Below are 18,985 nucleotides of genomic sequence, written 5' to 3'. Positions count from 1 at the left end.
CTTTTCTACATCACTTATAGCTTCAACTGACATATGTATGGGCACATGTAGCCTAGAACAAACAGCTAACAAAGTGACCTAAGAAAATTCGCCTTGTAGATTGTCTCAATAAAAGCATTTTAAAATAGAGCACAATATTTAAAGAGGGCATTTTTATTCTCCCATTGTTACAGTGCATAGGCTATGTATTCCCATCATTTGTACAGCTGTGCAGTTTCTGGTATTTTCAATTGTTATTATTATTGATGTCAAATATTGACGTTACTATAGGCTAGTTAACGTAGGCCTGTATTAATCTCCCATGTTATGGATATTACCCATTGGGACTGGTAGATTCATGTAGCCCCCTCCTGTGCTGCAGCATGGGATTGGTACCCCGTGAGACCACTAGAGGTCCCTAGTTCTCAGGTTGGGAACCACTATTTTAGCCTGCTCATTAATATCTGGCTGACACCACCACCACCGCCCCCTGCTGCCACGCCATACCGTTCCGGCATCGCATCGGCTCGTGGGCTGCCGCATCACCTAGCGGGGAGGGGCCCCGGTTTCCACTATTGGCTGCTAGGCTACTGTATTACCGAGAGCTTTACGGTAGGGCCACGGCCAACGACGATGTGCGCGAGCGGTTGTCTTCTCATCTCCCTGGAGCGCAAAATGTACTGGGTTTCAACATGATTTTAAGGCGACTTTAGCTCGTGTTTTTCCTTCTTATTCTCCAGCATACAACCTCTAAACCCTGTTTAAACCGAAAAAAGAGATGCGCCCAGATAAACGCGGATACATTGTCCGGACACCGCGAGAGGAGGAGAGGAGCATGTAACCGGGAGAAACGCACCGGCGGCGGCGGCACCACCTGACACTTTTCTCTCGTGCTCCTTGTTTCCTCATAATTTGAGGCGTCTCGGTGTGTTGACTGAACTCTTCTCGTTGTTCTGGATATTATCTTCAGTAAAATGAGCGAAGAAGTGTCAGAGGTCCCCAAAGAGCTCCTGGGTAAGATAATATCATGTGTAGCCATGTGTGCAGCCTGAAACAATCACTGATACTGCTTCTATCACATTCCCAACTCACAGTGTGCATGTGCTCCTCGGTGACTTTTGTAAGGTCCTTATTGAACTGATACACTAAAATACATTCCATTCATGTATTATAGCCATACTTATAGTGGCTGAGACACAATATTAATGCTAGTATCTCCTGTAGTGTTGATAGTATCCAACCCATATCCATAAACAGGGACAGTTTTGTTGTGAAATTGTAATTGTAATGATTAGTAGGCTATTCCTTAACAAAGTATACAGTGGGATTACTAAACGGTCTAACACAGACTTTACTTTATACAATATTAGGTCACAGTATTAGTATTTTATAGCTGTTTATGATATCTCCCCTTAAATGAGACTATACATGCATGAAGTAAAGCTTTAAGCTGTGTATATATGGACCACTGCTTTAGATAAAGGTGCCAGGCACTGTTAATGTAATGTGGACTACAGCCTATATTTGGAAGAAAAGCTAGATAGTTAAGTTATGAGTGACCATTCTGTCAATCCACATAACAGGGTTTTCCCAACAGTAACCTTGGTCCACTCTCACATCTTTCGCCTGGAGTTTTAACATTGTCTCAGTTGGTCTGTCCTCTTGGCTAAAGTCTGCCATATTTCTTATGATTTTTTTTGTACTGATTGTGGATGAAGAGTCCTGCGGGCTGTTTGGCTCCAGCTTAGGGTCTCTTTGTTTGGCAGAGAAGCTCAGGTTTTGACACCTCAGTGCAATGTTGGACAAGCTCAAGCTCTTTCTCCTTATCCATTTCTTGTGGATACTTACAAGCCTACAGTGTTCTTTTGGCTCCATTTATTTCTTAAAGAGACAGAAATAGTGCAGAATGTAGACTAGGCTTAAAGGAAAATGCTGGGTCATGCAGTCACTTAGTCAGGCATCTATTCATTCACTGAGTCACAGAATTTTACAGCCAGTCATTCGCTTTGTGGTATCATTTATACCCTTGTACTTCCACACAACTATCATACAATTGTTTCTATGTTATCAAGACTGTTGTTTAAGCTCCTTCAATAGTTAAAAAGGAAGGACAAAAGTATGTTCCTTGTGGGAATTTTAGCCGCTTGATGTTAAAGTGTATGTAGAATAGTATCTTTTAACCTGTTAATATACAGTGTAAACCTTAAATTCTCCCTTAAGTAGCTTTAAGGTTGTTAAAATCATCCTATTCAACTCTACCTCACAGTATCATATGCTGTATCAGCTGGATATATTCTCCATGTCTTATTCATAATTGTATACACATTTTCCTAAAAATAACATTTTCTCTATTATTTGACATTTTGGGATGTGGACTTTAAAATGCCTGACCCACCAGTGGGTCAATGCTATTTTAGGGGTTAAGATCACAGAAATAGCTTGTTCAGCTCAGTTATCTGGAAAGTATTTTGGATGTGCACATCTTCTCTTTTTTTTATAGCTCTGTAAGGACCATTCAGGCATTAGGGCCACATCAAAGGAAAAAAAATGAGGAGGAAGATATTTTCTTTATTTATTTTGCATTTCGAGAATAAAGTCGAAATGTCGAGAATAAAGTCAACATGACGAGAATAAAGTTGAACTATACCATTTCGAGAATAATGTCGAGATTAAAGTTGAAATGACGAGAATAAATTCAACTCCTTTATCACTTAATCACATTAGAGTGACTGTCGGCCATGCCAGCTGCCATGTAGGCAACACCATAGATATGGGTTACATCCTTGGAGTGCCGCGCTCGCCTAAGGCGCCACTCCTTCATGATCAAACAAGTTGATCAATTGTCTTATTGTGTATTGTGATACAACATATCCTCTCTGTATTGCACGTAGGTGTAACCATCGATACCCTTGCATCTGTCCTAATACTTATCACCATACTGTGTTTATGCGCTAAAATAGAAAGAGTATTTTGTAGAATACTATAGGTAAAGGTATTAGTTTGGTTTATTCTCAAAAGTCCGACTTGATTCTTGAAATATCAAGTTTTTTCTCGACATGTCGACTTTATTCTCGACATTTCGACTTTATTCTCGAAAAGGTATTTCAACTTTATTCTCGTCATGTTGACTTTATTCTCAAAATGCAAAATAAATAAAACATCTTCCTCCTTAATTTTTTTCCCTTGATGTGGCCCTAATGCTCCGTCGTACACAAGGCCCAGGGAACTCAATAACAATGCTTCCAGTTCCTATAATACCAGTTCAAACAACATGGTTTGCCTGCTGACATACTAAAACCCTGTTTAACTGGGACACTCGCACATCATTTGTTTTTTTGACTTTTTCCAGGACTAGAAACAGATTCTCTTATGGTCTAATGTCCACTCAAGCATAGAGTCAGTAAGTTCTCTATCATCATCCCTCGCTTTAAGGATTTTCCTGATTCGAGCTGTCTAATTTTCCCAACACTGCACACTTGTCATGATCATGTATTACATGGCATGTGATGTTGTCTGGATGAGTATATAACCAGCCATTGTTTGAAACATTCACTGGTGCTGGTGATTCAGTATCCTACAAGATCACTCTTGGCTTCCAGCACATACAAGGAATTTCATCATGATGCTGCAGATGGCAATACTAGTTGCAGAAAATGTCAAGGAACTAACATGGAGCAGTGGGGTGCACACATTCAGAAACTGTGTTTGTGTGCCAAGAAGATATTTTACTGAGATGTACTCAAACACTTCGTGGAAGACAAAGGAAACATTTTCCTTTTTAAGTGATGAGGCAAAGAAATGACCCATCAGGGTTCACAGGCATTTAAAGCTGTATCATTGAGCAGTTAGTGGTGTCATGTTGTGTCAAAACAGGTAGGCTGTGTTGTACTGTCTAAACATTGAAGAGTTCTCTTGGTATGCTAAGGATGCTTACATGCCTTTCCCCTATGTGTTTGTCTGTAAACTAGTTTCTGTTCATGAGGGAGAACTTTGAGGAAATGTCAGATTGAGGAGGAAGAGCAGACCAGAGCAAAGCACAGCTGATACTAGTGAACAGTTTGGTCTTCATCTCTGTGATCCTGTCGGTGCCTGTTATCAGAACAACAAAATAACAAGAATATGTTAGCTGGCGTTAAAGCTTTAGTGCGTAACTTCTTGATATTAATGAACGTCCGTTACATTCAAGCCATGCCAAGTGAGTTGCTACAAAGCTAATGGTTCGTGGTCACGGAAGGCTTGTATCATGTGGACGCGCCGACAGTTTTGTTGTCGTTACTTAGAATTCTTCATGTGGGCGGCAGAAACTATGCACTATAGCTTTAAATGCAAGAACCTAGAATGCTTTTTTTTTCTGTCAAGTGTTTAAATTCTTTCTTGATTTCTTTGCATACACACAGAGAAATGTTGATAGATGAGACAACATAAATAACTTTCCAATAAACTCGTTTGATTATCAGTAAATACATTTTCCTGGTTTATCTTCACCTCATCCTCATTTCTACATCATCAACACACCGATCTGGATTGGCTGAAGGTCAATAAATGGGAGACTGACTTTATGGGCTTGTGAATTGTTTGTTTGAGCTTTTTACAAGGCCCCCCCATTTCCCTACCTTCCACATGAGTCCCTACTAAAATTCATCCCAGTGTGACCAAGTGCACATGCCTTAACTGCCTAATTTGAACCACGGCAGCTGGCTAGTAAAATTTCCACTCCTGTCACAGTTTTAATGAATTAGCAGGAAAAATTGAATTAGTAGAAACGTGATATATGAGAGTCTGTCAGGGGCTTTTTTTTTTTGTCTGGGACCAAAAACTGCCCAGGCTCATTAAAAATACTATATTTAATTTTGTGTAGAAACCCACTAGAAATATGTGACTTATTAGAAATGCTGCAGTAGGAACAGGTTCACAGAGTTTATTCAGAAAGGCTGGCAGATGAATCACTTTGCCTAATTATTAGTTTCACTTTGATCTGATGATGGTTTGTGGAAGCCTGTAGGCGAGGATACATGCATGCCCGCCAGCGCAGATGTACACACACAGAATCCCTCTCTGTCTCAGACACATGTGCGCAGTGTGCTATACTGTATCAGCCGCTGTTTGGTGGGTGGGTGAGTGAGGAGCGTGAAGAGGCTGCTGACCCAGTTCTGCTCTCTAAATCAGTTTCCTGGGTGTGGAAGGTTCCACTGGGTGTGAACAATCAATCTGAACAGTGCCACACAAACTTAGCATATTGCTCTGTGTGTATGTTTATGTTTGTACTGGGAATTTGAGTGTAGATATACTTAGCCTATAGATTAACACAAATATTTTCGTCCAGTAACTAATTTCATGACCAAATGCCTGCAAAATTAATGATATTCCCACCAGCCTCAGTTGCACTTTTTGTGTTTAGTACTGCAAATGTAGTGCAAATGTTAGCATGCTAACACACTATATAGACAGCGAACATGGTAAACAGTATGCTTGCTAAACATAAGCATGTTAGCATTGCTTTTGTAAACTTGTTAGCATGCTAAAGTTACCACCACCACTACACAGAGGTGCTTGATAAATGTCCTAATAATTAGTTGATTATCAAAATTGTTGTTTAATGCATTTCGGGTTGATCCAACAATTTTTTTTCAGCACTTATATACAATAGAAAAGTAGGGTCGGGCATGGTTTTGATTTTAACAATTCTGGTTCTTATCGATTCTCGATTCAGATTTTTTGAGGGGTGGAGTTGAAACGGGTCACATGCTTATTTCACAGATAAGAGGAATATTTTATTTTGATTCAATGGCGGTTTACAGTTTTACCGGGTTTTTTCAATGTAAAGTAAAGCCACACTAGAGTTCCGCTTATTGTGCTCCATGGCTGCAACACAACAAGCTTGGAAATACGATGGCCGCTACGGAAAACAATACTTGCGCATGTTAAATTTGGAACCGATGATCGGATTCCAAACCAAATTTTTCCAAATGATTCCAATAAAAAAACGTTCCCATTAGAATCGTAATTTTTGAAATGGTTCCAAGTTGGAACCGGTTCTCGATGCCCAAGTAGGCTATGTATGTGAGGACATGCACACAGTTTGTTCAGTTTACTCGTTTGACTGACTGTGTGTGTATTTGATGTCAGAATAACTGATGACGGCTTCACATTTGACCACAGGTGTGACAAAATCTGACACAATGAAATTAGAAGAGGGATTCATGATGTTAAATGAAAACTAGAAGAAAGTAATTCCTGCAGTGCTGTGTTAAAATTGGACTTGATACTTTTTTTTTTTATCAATGTTCTTTTCTAATCAGTGGTTATGAAGAATCGTTTCCCCTGTGGTAGAAATGCACTGATCTCAGCTGAGCTGTGGAAGTCAAAATGTTGAAATTCTGACTCAACTTGAGTTTGTGATTCAGATGGGCTCTGTGTTAAGACTTTGTGGGAAAGAGCCTACAAAGCAAAGGGATCCCTTTTGTAATTCATGATAAACCACTTGGCAGCTATTTTTGTCTTCTTCTAATTCAATGCACAGTTATGCAAATTAAGGCTGGGCGATAGGGAGAAAATCAGATATCACGATATTCTTGACCAAATACCTCTATCGATATTCTAGGGTTGAAAATTGGTGCTCTAACAAAATATCTTCACACTTAGATTTTAGATAAATAATCATCAGTAATGTGGACATAATGTCTAAGTGGGGATGTGGCAAATAATAGAACAGCTAGTCTGGTAAGTTCAGAAAAGTACATCACTTTACACAACCAGTAAAAGACAACACTTATGTCATACCACGATATTACGGTATCCAAAATCTAAGACGATATCTAGTCTCATATCACGATATCGATATAATATCGACATATTGCCCAGCCCTAATGCAGATATTTCCAAGTTGAAGTCTCTCCTCATTTTATCTCCTCTCTCATCTTCTCTGTGTAGAGAGTGTGAGGGATGCAGTGGGGAGGAAGGTGAAACTGTCGCTGAGGAGGCGAGTCAAACTGGAGATCAAAGGAGACAAGACGGAGAACAGAGTCTTGGTGAGTCAACTCCTGCTGCTTTCAAGCTACTTCTTCATTAAGGGTTTTTTTCTCCCACGTTTTTCTCTGCTCTTGAAATGTACAATTTCCATTTAAGAACATCAAAACCCTCCCTGGTTTTCCCTCTCTTGTTTTCAGCACTTGAAAGACATTCATTATTTAATCCATCTCAATGAGCATCACTTCATCCTTCTTTCAAGTTCAGTTCTACTTTTTTTAGGGTAATATACTACAAATCAAAGTTGGAGAGATTGTAAGAAAAAGTATTAACATCACCCTGAACATCTCCTGTCTCATTTAGTCTGAGGACTGGGCATTATAGTGATGTCCAAATGGGAAAATTCCAAAACGGTTTCAAAAAGCATTGTTATCTATCAGTCCCGCTAGTCACATTCACTTTAAGGGGAACCAGCATCTACATGCAGATCGGTTTCTCCCAGCACTTGATTTTTTTTGTTTTGTAAAAGATTGCCAGTATACTTCCCAGTATCTGGGTCGTGTGATTTTTCTCTGAGGGTTATATGTGTACCAAAGTTTTAAGACTCCTGTGCAAATTACGCAAGAAAGTGTTGCACGAGATTTGAATGACTAATTTATTGCAGTTTGATCAATCGGGCTCAAATGTAGACGTGAGCCATGGTTTCAGTAACTTCGCCCTGTTTTTTGGGCACCATTAAAAGTTGGCTGAAATAGCTATTAGCAGTTCCTATTTGCAATGTACCCATTGATGTACAAACTATCACTGGACTACTTTGATAATGAAGAAAACTTCTTAAATTATAAGGAGTGTCCTTTTTCTGTTGACTTTTGGATGTTGTATCACAACGGATATCAGAGATAATAATAGCCTTGGAAAGTGTAAGTCACCCTACATCTAAAAATATGTTTGTGTTTTCAAAATTTGACTAGGTTATGACTCCAAGAGAGAGTATGACTTTGAAGCGAATTGCGGCAATCAGGCACCAAGGTTTTAAAGTACCGTAATTGCCTGTATGAACTATGTGCCACTGCTACTCCAGGCCAAACTACAATAACTAACTTCCTGTTGTTTTTAGAATAATGGAATACACCTGTCCCTTTTATTTCATGCAGTATCTGCCTCACATCTCTCCCTGCGTGCCTCCCCTTAAATCTTAATTTAGCTTCAATGAAAAGTCACCCTTAAACAATAAAAGCAGCAGCTAAAGTTAAACACATTGGCCCACTATTGAGGTAATTCATTCATCCAGTCACACCTCTGACTTTAAATCATTAAATCAGCCCTCAGTGTGTCTATTGGCCAGGTGGAAATAGCACCTCATACCCTTAACTTCTGGCCACGGAGCAGTAAATCCACTGAATGCTAAATAATTAATACCTGGTAGATCATTTAAAATGCATATGGGGCCTCTTTCTCGGCTTAAACCAGATAAAAAGCTGAAGATAATTAGACAGAAAAGTTTTCTCAGTGAATGAGTGTCTGAGCAGGGTCCATAAAGTGTGATGGTTGAATCACAAAGCCTTAGTTGCTGTGAATGAATCTGCACAACATTTAATATGTGCAGCTCTCGCTGGAAAAGGCAGGAGCTTTTTAGTTCTACAACACTCAGAGGAATGAGAAGCTTTTAGTTATACAGCTAACGTAACATAAATTAGGTTGAAGAGAAACTTTTAAAAGCTCTGTGGATAGACCTGCACAGCCAGGTTGTCTGCTTTAGGATTGGATATTGTGTCACATTAACAAAACTATCAGCCAGACCCCCAGGCATGATAACTCTAACATGGTTATTATTTTTTTACTTTAACATCTAGACATTTGTAGTTACTGTAGCAAATTAAATATGTCATCGGGGGACATAAGCAGAGCGAGGGGTGAGAGACAGAAATGACGAGCTTCACCTTCACATGTCTTGTACTCGCTAAATGATCTGGGAGCACGCTGAGGGGGGCACAGCAGGAGAGAGCGTGTTCCTATGCAAGAACATTGCTCTTGTCAGTTTATGTAAGGTAATCATTAATTGGATACGCATCATTACTGTTGGAGTCTGGAGCTATCAGTGTTATATCACCAAGGAATATGGAGATCTACAGCAACATTCATTTAAAGCTCTGTGTGAAGATTTCAGGGAAATGTTGACTTCTAATATTCGCTAGTGCTCTAATTTACTATAATGTAAAATCTTGACTTAAAGGAAAATGTTTACTTGTTCTCAAAGAGTTAGTTCTGATGTTTTTTAATTGAGGTTGTATGAGGTACTTATCCATAGTTGGTGTGTATTACCTACAGTAGATGTCGGTCGGTACGTCCCCACACGAAAGCTAAGCAATGAACTGATGTGGTCAGTGGTACCACGGGCTGCAGCAAAACATATTTCAGCCACCAAAACAAAGGCCCACCTAAAAAACATCAGTTTAATTGGACCTTATATTTGGAATATTTTCGGCGCTTGACCTTGCCGTCATGCAGCCCTTACCGACAGGGAACTGAAGCCGTTATATCCATCTATGCTCTCATTTAGGCCACCAGCCTCCTTTGACATACATTTGACCTAGCAGAACCTGGGAGTTGCTGGTTTACCGCTGCCTCAGTTGGTTAGTTTGTATTATTTTGTGACTTTGGTGATTCCCAACTAACCCTTTAAAACACCTAAAACCACCTATAACAGTGGAAGCAGTGCAAGCTCCCTAAAGCTTTCTAAATCAACTTGAATTCTACATAGGCAAAATCTTTTCAAACTCTTGTCTCTAGATCCAATCTAAAGTCAATAGAAAGTAGCCCCCTGGATTAACTATTGTAGCTAACTGTGTAGGGATGTACCTCTGGGCAACTTGCCAGTATATTATATTTGCCTTGTATATATGACCCATAGCCAGACTGGCCATAACGTTGAGAATAAGTTCCCTGTTAAGAACTTTGAGAGCCGTCCATACTGATTTGTGGTGTCCTTGATTGTACACTAATGCTTAAGTGGATTTGATGCATTTTTTGGTTGTTTGTTGAAAATGTTTTTACTACTCAGCATGTGTTTCTGGGCGTTTTCACACCTGAAAGTCCGAACCAAGGTCCGGACCAAGGTTCATGTTTTTGTTACATTGTATACATTTGATCCGGTAAGTTTTGGTTTCACACTGCAGTTATGCAAGTGCACTAAAGATCTATACGTGACAAAACTACGTCCTGCCGTCATCACATACGTGAGCTGCATCTCCAGATACTTATAATTGATTGGTTTGTAGATGGGCTTCCCCGTCCTCTCGTATCCTCTCTCTCTCTGTCGGAGTTTTTTCAACTGACTGCTGCTCTCCCCTACTGCTGCGGCTCTTTTTGTTTTGTTGTGATGTTGAGAAGCAAGATACGGGAACTTTCTTTCTTGACAAAGAGACAAACGGAAACCTACACATTTACTACCACTTAACAAATAAACTGCTGATGTATTCTCTGCTCTTATAGCCGACAGCTGTCTGCTCTGAGCGCATTCACCGTCACACACTCTCTCATGTAGCCTACACACGAAGCACCAAGCTATTCCTTAAAGGAGCTTCCCCAGTCTTGTAACACAAGGAGAGCCTGCCAGAGCTTCTTGTATTTGGTCCAAAAGTCCGAACCATCCAAAAAAATGCTTTCACACTGTAAACGAACCACACCGAGACCACCTCTTTTTATCGGACCAAAATTTAGTCTTTTGATCCGTGGTCCGGTGGAGGTTTCACACCTGTAATTTTGGTTTGGATCAAACTGAAAAGTCCGAAAGTCTGGACCAAATGAGGTATGTGTGAAAATGCCCTCTGGTTGCCCAGTGATCTGCCAACACAAGGCAGCACAAAAAACTGCATTTAAAAAAAAAAAAAAAAAAGGTCTAGTCCAGTCAAGTGCTTGGATTGGGGGTAATTTTCTTGACGTGGTGATGACAACAATGTCATTATGTGGGAGCTGGAAACAGAGGCTATAGTAGTGCGAGCAAACACACACAAACACACACATATATACACTTACACACAAAACAATGCAAAGAAGTGGGAGTCAGTACTGGGAAGTGAGGAATTCCAGTGGAGTGGTTCTGGTATTTCATCCAGACGCAGAGCATGACAATGACTCTGTGAGTTTGTATCAACGCTCTGCGGACTGAACAAATAAACCACTGTTTGTTGGTCTGCAGAAAAACACAGTTTGAGAGACCGATTATACAGGAAGTGGCTCAGAGAGAAATCAAACATGTCATGTGAGTTGTATATCTAATGTTAGAGATGATGAAAGAACAATATATTTACAGATTGTTTTTGAGATCAGATGTTGTAATCAAATAAATATTGGCTGTGAAGTGAAACACAGTCTTAAGTGTTCCTGAGACACGTACAAGCATGATGCAGCAAAATGTTAAAGGACCACTCTACCGAATCTTACACAAGAAAATCACTTCACTCGTCATGGGGGTTTCAGCCTGTGAAAACTGTTGTATAATCTTGTCTGTTTATTTAAAATCTGTCGCAAAAGTTGCAATTCAACTTCATGGAAGTAAAATTTGAAATTGCAGGAGTACCTCTAAGATTATAAATGCATATTCTAACATGATAACTTGAGACACTCAGCTTCAGTTTATTTTATCGTAATCTATTTTTACAGTGGTCACAGATGTAATAAAATGAGAGAAATAATAATTACGTTACATTAACTCAGATACTTTATTGGTTTATTTAGCAGGGACAGTGCTTATAAGTAAACATTGCTGTAAATGTGCAGGAGGCTTTTAAAAAAATAAATAAATCTGTAGTCCCTAAATGGGTGTTACATAGTCCCCCTAAAAAGTAATATATAGTTAAAATCACACAGCTATCACTTTAAAGACAGTGTACATGTTTTATTCTTTTATATATATATATATTCTGCCAATGACAATGCATGTTAGAGATTTTAAACAACTATACAAAAAATATTGAGCATCTGTCTACCAGTATTACACATTTAGCTGCCTGATACATAAGTTGTATAAAACCCCTCAAATGTCAAACACAGAACCGATCTAACTCTTATTGTGATTTACAGCCCAGATTTGATGTTTACGTTGACATTTATTGAACTTCCCTTGTTCAGCTTACTGCAGCCATACACAGTAGAGAGTTTGATTTACTTCAGAAACTACAGGGCATCTATCTACAGTGTAACTACACTGACAATCAAGGCAAGAATATGGTTATTTCCTCTATCAATTTGCTCTTCTGTCAAATACACACAAGGCTTTCCCCCTTTTTCCTGCGGAGCTTCGCTCAGACTGGGAGTAGAGCACTACTGTGCCCGAGGCCTCTCTTAAGCACACTAAAGCTTGATAGATACAGTCATCTTCCTCCTTTGAAGACGGAGGGCTGAAGGAGGTAGAGATAATAACATCAGTCCATCAAACACACCCTGAAGAAGAGGCGAGGGGAGAGAGGATGGGAGGAAAATGGGCAATGTACTGTACAGGGCAGACGGGATGGAGGGGGGAAAAGAGAAGAATTAAAGAAAAACAGCTGTGTACTTTAAAGCTGTTGCAGCGTGACAGACATTCATCATCAGGGACAGTGGAATGCTGGTAAGAATAGTGACAACCCAGCAAACATTGAAAAGATTTTAACACAACTTAGTGTCACAATGAAAGTGTATACAGAGGCATAGGATTGCTAATGGCGCTGCTATGTAAAATCATTCAATATAAACCTATATTATGAAAGCTTGACTGACTGACTGATTTTGAAAGATGTTTTCAGACCTAGAGGTCATAATGCTTTCTGTGTTGTTGCCCTGCCATAACTCATTTAGCAGTGTTACTCATTCACAGATCCTTGGCTCCCATTTAAAGCTACAACACTGGAGGGTTGGCATGGTGTCAAACTTCCTCTTTATCTCCTGGTGTGAATAAAGGGAAGTGTACGGGTGTATGTGTGTTTGTCCTAGCCAGAGACTATCACCGTTAGTTAACTGCTTTATTGCATCTCATTGTTTGCTTTGCAGATGAGAGTGGCCCTAACATAGCACGAAGCTGCTACACCTCAACACAATTAGATCTAGAGTAGCATAGATTTTAATCTTATTTTTGTACTTTCAAGATGATAGAGAGGGTCGAGCCAATATCTGACTACAGGATGTCAGCATTCACATCATTTTGTGGGTCCCACCACTTTAGCACACCTTAGATGACAATGGATTTCTGTTTAGGTTGACAACAGGAAACTTGACTTTACATCACATGTTTATGTTACACTGCAGAGGATAGAATCTGTCATACAATCGTCTTGTGTCACACAAAACTAGGGCCTTGGGGATTTTATGTATCACAGATAAAACATGGTCCCAGTTCTAATCTTGTTAAGTCACCTGTTTACAAAGAAACAGCCTGTCGCTAATAGTGAGAAATAGTGCTTCACAGCATCATAGTAGCTCTTTATATTTATGTTTCCTTGTCCTGAAATGTGGCTTCGACTTTTAAACCACAGGAAGTCTTTTCTTCATTCCGTCCACACTGTACTTTACTGTACACCACTTCTCTCCCTCAGTTTGCCTTGAGTTTGTCATTGGTTGTCATTACCACCATTTGCACACATCACCCCTCATCATTTCACACATTTGCCTCTGGCCGAATCTTGGTCCATTTAGACCGATGCAGGGGTCTGTGTATCGATGTAGTCTTATCTGTGATAATACAACCGGATACCGATTTGTTAATCTTTACACCCCTATTGTGTGTATATATATATATATATATATATAAAAAAGTTTGCTGTATGGATTTTTTAAAAACCGTAACTGTAGTGACCCTTCTGTTTTTGTCAGATTCCTCAAACTTCCAGCACGTCCTAACATGACTCTGCTGATGACAGCTTAGACGAAAATGGGATCTTAGACCATTTTACAGAAGAATAATTCAATCGTAGGTCAACAAAAAGTCTAAAGTCCAAGCCATTTCCAAGTCTAACAAAATGATAGGAACCAAGCTGTTACAAAAGAAGAATTAAGCCTTAGTAATTGTATTTTATTGCAAATTAATTGCAGTATTGTACAAATATTGTTTGTTAAGCATACTGTCTTGCTAATTCTAGTCACCTCAGTGAGACAAAATGTACTGTACTGTAATCCCAAGGTAGAAAATGTTTAAGAAGACGTGCTCACATCTGAGAACAGACCAAAGCCTAGAATGTTGTCCAACTCTCCTTTACAGTGAGAAAATGGAAGTGACCCAGTTCTGTACTCCCTGATGATCACCTGTAATGTCCTCTCATGGGAACCTGCACAGGTATCTTGTTAGTGGTGCTAAAACCACTTCCTTGAAGGCTGCAGAGCAAGTATCCTCCACATTTTAAATTCCCTTTGATAACAGACTGTGGTATCCTGTCTTTGCTATAGGCTGTTGGAGGTTTTTTATAGTCTGCCTACTTTCTCTACAAAAAAGTTTTTTAAATAGCTGTGAATTATTGCAAAGTTTACATTTTAATGAAGTGCTGGAAAAGAATAATTGAAGAGGGAGATAGATTAGTGTTTTAATAATATGACAGCAATGACATCATTTTGTTTCCCTATTCTGTGCCTTTAAAGTATTAGGCCATGTCATGGTTCTTTTTTCTTTCCAAGTCATGCAGTGGGTGTTTGTATTTTGGGATTTGTGCTCATAGCAGTCTAACAAAAACCACAGTGACCTCACAGGGGCTTCCCTTTTAGTTTTGCTTTAATGTTTGGAATCATTTTGTAATATACAGCCCGAGTTTAAACAGTTATGATGTTGTTTGGCACATAATAATTGTGTCTATTCAATAGTTAACTCTGCTTGAAGGTTCTCTGTGTTTTCTATCATGCAATGCTGTGGTGATTATTAACATAATTGGGCTGACATTTAGAGCTAACCAGGCAGAAGAAATGTGTCGAATAGGTCACCATTTCCCAGCTGATCAAAAGATCCAATACTAAGAATTTCGTTGAAGTGCTTTTGGATGTAATTATTGGACCACTCATTAAGTAACCCACTTTCCTTTCAAAGACAATAACGCCTATGAACGACTTAGAATTTCCAATTCCCCTTACTTTCCGTGTGCGAGGGGAAACATACAAACGGCAACACAGAAAGGTCCCAGTTGGCCCTGGTAAGGATTGAATCCATGGCTTGTTTCCTCCCTCACACAGATAAAAATATGGATATATTTAAACATTTAGTGTTGTCAGTCTGAAATAATCCCATTAGGGATTAGTGAGTACTTATCTACTTCTGCTCAAATGGAGCAATGTGTTATCTTATTGCATTTAAATAGGATACAATATCTTAAAAACACCATGATTCCTGTCAATGTGAGGCTGATTTGCTGTGTCATGCTGTGACCAATTCAACCAGGAGCTGTCTTTCAGAGTAGGCTGAATGCAGATGTAGCCAGAAGAAGTTTAGGTTAGTCAGGGAGTCTACTGTAAGCACACTGAGCATCCACACCATATTTTCAACCTCTTTCTGAGTGGTTTGGCTTCTGTAAAGTGCTGGGACAGACTCAGCTAAAGTGCTTGAGTGTGTGTGTGAGTGTCCCAGAGAGATGGGGCTGCAACACTAAAGGCTCTGTCTCTGAAGGTACAGAGTCTGGTGTGGGGAATGGAGAGCAGGCCAGCGTCTGAGGACCACAGGTTTTGGGGTGGGTTGTATGGATGGAGGAGGTCGGAGAGGTACTGTGGGGCCAGGGCATGGAGGGATTTGTAGGTGAGAAGGAGGATTTTATATGTGATGCGAGACTTAATTGGGAGCCAGTGAAGGTGAATGAGGGTTGGGGTTGTGGTGATGTGCTGTCAGGTCTTGGTGTGGGTGAGGACCCTGGCGGCAGAGTTTTGGACATACTGCAGCCTGTCTAGGATTTTGCTGGGGACTCCAGACAGGACTACATTGCAGTAGTCCAAACGGGAGGTTATGAAAGCATGAATGAGGGTTTCTGCCATGGAGTCAGAGAGTGAATGCCGAAGTCTGGAGATGTTTTTGAGATGAAAAAAGGCTGATTTGGTGATGGATTTGATGGGAGTATGGAAAGAGAGTGTGGAGGCCAGGATTACACCAGGGTTGCGGACCTCAGAGGATGGGCAGAATGCACACCCTCAACATCCAGGATGAGATCTCCAACCTTCTGGAGCAGCGCCTTGGGGGCCACAACCAAGAGCTCTGTTTTATTGCTGTTCAGTTTGAGTAGGTTGGTTGACATCCAGGCTTTGATGTCATGCAAGACAGTTGACCATGGAGAGGGGGAGGGGGGGTGTGTGAGTGGATGTTTTGGTGCTGATATAGAGCTGTGTATCATTGGCGTAGGAGTGGAAACTGAGACCATGTTGTCAGATAATCTGACCAAGGGGGAGCATGTAGATGGTGAAGAGCATGGGTCCAAGCACAGAGCCTTGAGGCACGCCTTGGTTGACCGGAGCTGGACCGCAGCGGGAGTTGCTAATGGTGACAATTTGCTTCCTGTGTGAGAGGTAAGACTGATACCAGCAGAGAGCTGTGCCAGTGATACCAAGGTGATGGGATAGGCGGTTGAGGAGAATGGTATGGGAGATTGTGTCAAAGGCTGCGGAGAGGTCGAGGAGAATGAGTGAGTGTGCTGATGTGTCTTGAGTCAGCAGTGGTGAGTAGATCATTTGTGATTTTTGATGAGGGTGGTCTCTGTATTATGATATAGTCTGAATCCTGACTGAAGGGGTTCATAGAGCTCATGGTTGGACATATGCTGATGGACTGCTTTTTCCAGGATTTTACTTAGGAATGGAAGGTTGGAGATTGGCCGGTAGTTGTTTGCATCCTCTGGATCCGAACCTGGCTTCTTGAGGATAGGTGTGACTGAGGCAGTTTTAAAGTAGGTGGGTATAATTGGTATGGTGTAATAATTTGTCTTGGCTATGGAAAGAGCTTCTTTGTAGGAGCTCACATGTTCTTTGTAGGCCTCCAGGTGGACAGTGAGGTCAGTTCTTTTATAAAGTCTCTCCAGTCGGCGACCAGAGGCATGGAGTGAAATTCAGTGGTGTACCAGGGAGCTGAACAGGTGACAGAGACAGTACAGGTTTTAAGGGGGCGAGAAGGTCTAGGCTCAGAGACAGAGCAGTGTTGTGGTGGGTTCCATGGCATGCACTGTGGTCAGGGCTGTTTTGGTGGTCAAGTGGGTGGCTACTGGGCTGGGGTGCTCACTGATTTGATGTTTCGAAATGTAATTGTACGTGTAGTACGTTGCCTAGGGAGAGAGGCGGGGATAGTAAAGAGGATAGCATGATGATCAGAGACAGCAAGGTCTAGGCACTGTAGATGGAGGGGTGTATTGCCGGTGGAACACACAAGATCCAATGTGGGACGTTTGGTGTCGGTGGGACCTTGGACATGCTGTGTGAAGTTGAGGCAGTCCAGTAGAGATAGAAGTTCGGTGGCTAGTGTGCAGCTGGTGGAGTCCACATGGATATCAAAGTCACCAAGGAGGAGTGTGGAAGGAGACCTGGAGCAGACAGTCGAGTAGCTCAGATAGCTCAGACATGAAGGTGGTGGAAGCTTTAGGGGGACGGTATATAAGGACAATCTGAAGTGGAGCCGACCCAGTTAGACTGAATGCAAGGCATTCCAGAGATGTGACATTGGGTACTGAAAGCATCTCGTAGCCCTGTGCACATAACGAGGATGACAAACGAGTCCAAGGGATTTTATGTCGGCAATGCAAGCTGGAGCGACGTAGCAGATGACGTTGAGAAGTTGCAGTGAGGAAAATTTTAGTAGCACCATTTTCGGCAGTGCAGAGAGGTAGTGGCCAACACTAACGTTAGCTGTGTTAGCTATTTGCTTGAGCCGGGAACAGGGCTAAAAGAGCTCTACAGCAAACAGATGTACTCGGCGAGCTGTCAGTCGGTGGAAGCTAACAGAAGCTAGCCGGCGTAAGCAAACAGCTGACCAGGTGTCTCAAAGCTACCAAGTGATCGGTGGAGACAGGGAGTACATGAACTTGAAAGAGTCCGGCAGTCTTGGCAGACGGCGGTCCAGTCGGGAGTTTGGTTGGAGAGTCCACTGAAGTCCACTGTGGTCTGAAGGGATAATCCTCGCTAGATCACTAGCTAGCGGTAACCGTTATTCGGGAGGTTGACAGCTAATGTTAACCAGCTGAAGCTAACAGTCAATCGATGGTGAGTAACGTACGTCATAGCAGCACAGTCCAAAATTGATGAGTTAAAGCAGGGGATAGAAAGGTGTTGAGAATGACCAACACCTAATCTAAAACTTAAGGTACTACTAGAAACTAGAATTTACTAGAAAACAAAATGTATATTTATATTTATTTCGCGTATTGTGAAGCGGCGATATTCACGCCAGCATCCTCACGTTTTAGATACATACCATCTATTTTTCATCAATGCTCTCTGTGTCTTTCTGGGACAAGAAGTCAAGAAGGAAAATAGTGGATAATATACAAAAATAAATAAATAACTAAACTACATTCTTTGTGTAAAATATTTTATAGCCATGCATAAAATACTGCACATTAGCCAACATAGTCTCAACAGTCAACAAAGGTGTGTGTGTGTGTGTGTGTGTGTGTGTGTGTGTGTGTGTGTGTGTGTGTGTGTGTGTGTGTGTGTGTGTGTGTGTGTGTGTGTGTGTGTGTGCGCACACCTTGTTTTGATAGCCGGTCTGGCTGCACGTGCATATTAGTGCATGTGGCCATGAAAAAAACGTAGGGGTTTCACGTATTGGGGAACAGTCTCTGAGGCTCGATGGTGTTTTAAGCCCCCAACGTCGACTTCAAGGCAGCGCTGCAACCGTCGACTTCAAGGCACCTAACCCTAACCCTAACCATTGACTAATCCTCGTGCCTTCCAGGCAACACCAAACACTGTCTCTGAGAGCCGTGTGGAGGCAATCCAAGCCTGTGTTTTTTCTTTTGAGTACATCGAGTACAGAGCCTTTAAAATAACTTCACTTTAATGCATACCTTCTCAGTGAAAGTCCAGAACGAAAAGATTATTTCTAGAACAGTATATTAAC

At 41.0% G+C, this 18,985-nt stretch overlaps 1 protein-coding gene across 1 annotated transcript in view; it reads left to right on the top strand.

The window, feature by feature from the left end:
- The first annotated feature begins 510 nt into the window (after nucleotides 1–510).
- Nucleotides 511–18,985, top strand: part of LOC144519885 (F-actin-uncapping protein LRRC16A-like) — a 74,492-nt gene continuing 56,017 nt past the window's right edge. The window contains exons 1-2 of the mRNA XM_078253390.1: nucleotides 511–993; nucleotides 6,910–7,007. Of these exons, the coding sequence (XP_078109516.1) occupies nucleotides 954–993; nucleotides 6,910–7,007 (138 nt within the window). The 5' untranslated portion in view covers nucleotides 511–953. The remainder of the gene's footprint in view (nucleotides 994–6,909; nucleotides 7,008–18,985) is intronic.

This window comes from Sander vitreus, chromosome 6 (genome assembly GCF_031162955.1).
Source record: "Sander vitreus isolate 19-12246 chromosome 6, sanVit1, whole genome shotgun sequence".
In the NCBI taxonomy this organism is placed as follows: Eukaryota; Metazoa; Chordata; class Actinopteri; order Perciformes; family Percidae; genus Sander; species Sander vitreus.
Note: the sequence above shows the minus strand (reverse complement) of the source record. Positions and strands in the feature narration are given on the sequence as shown.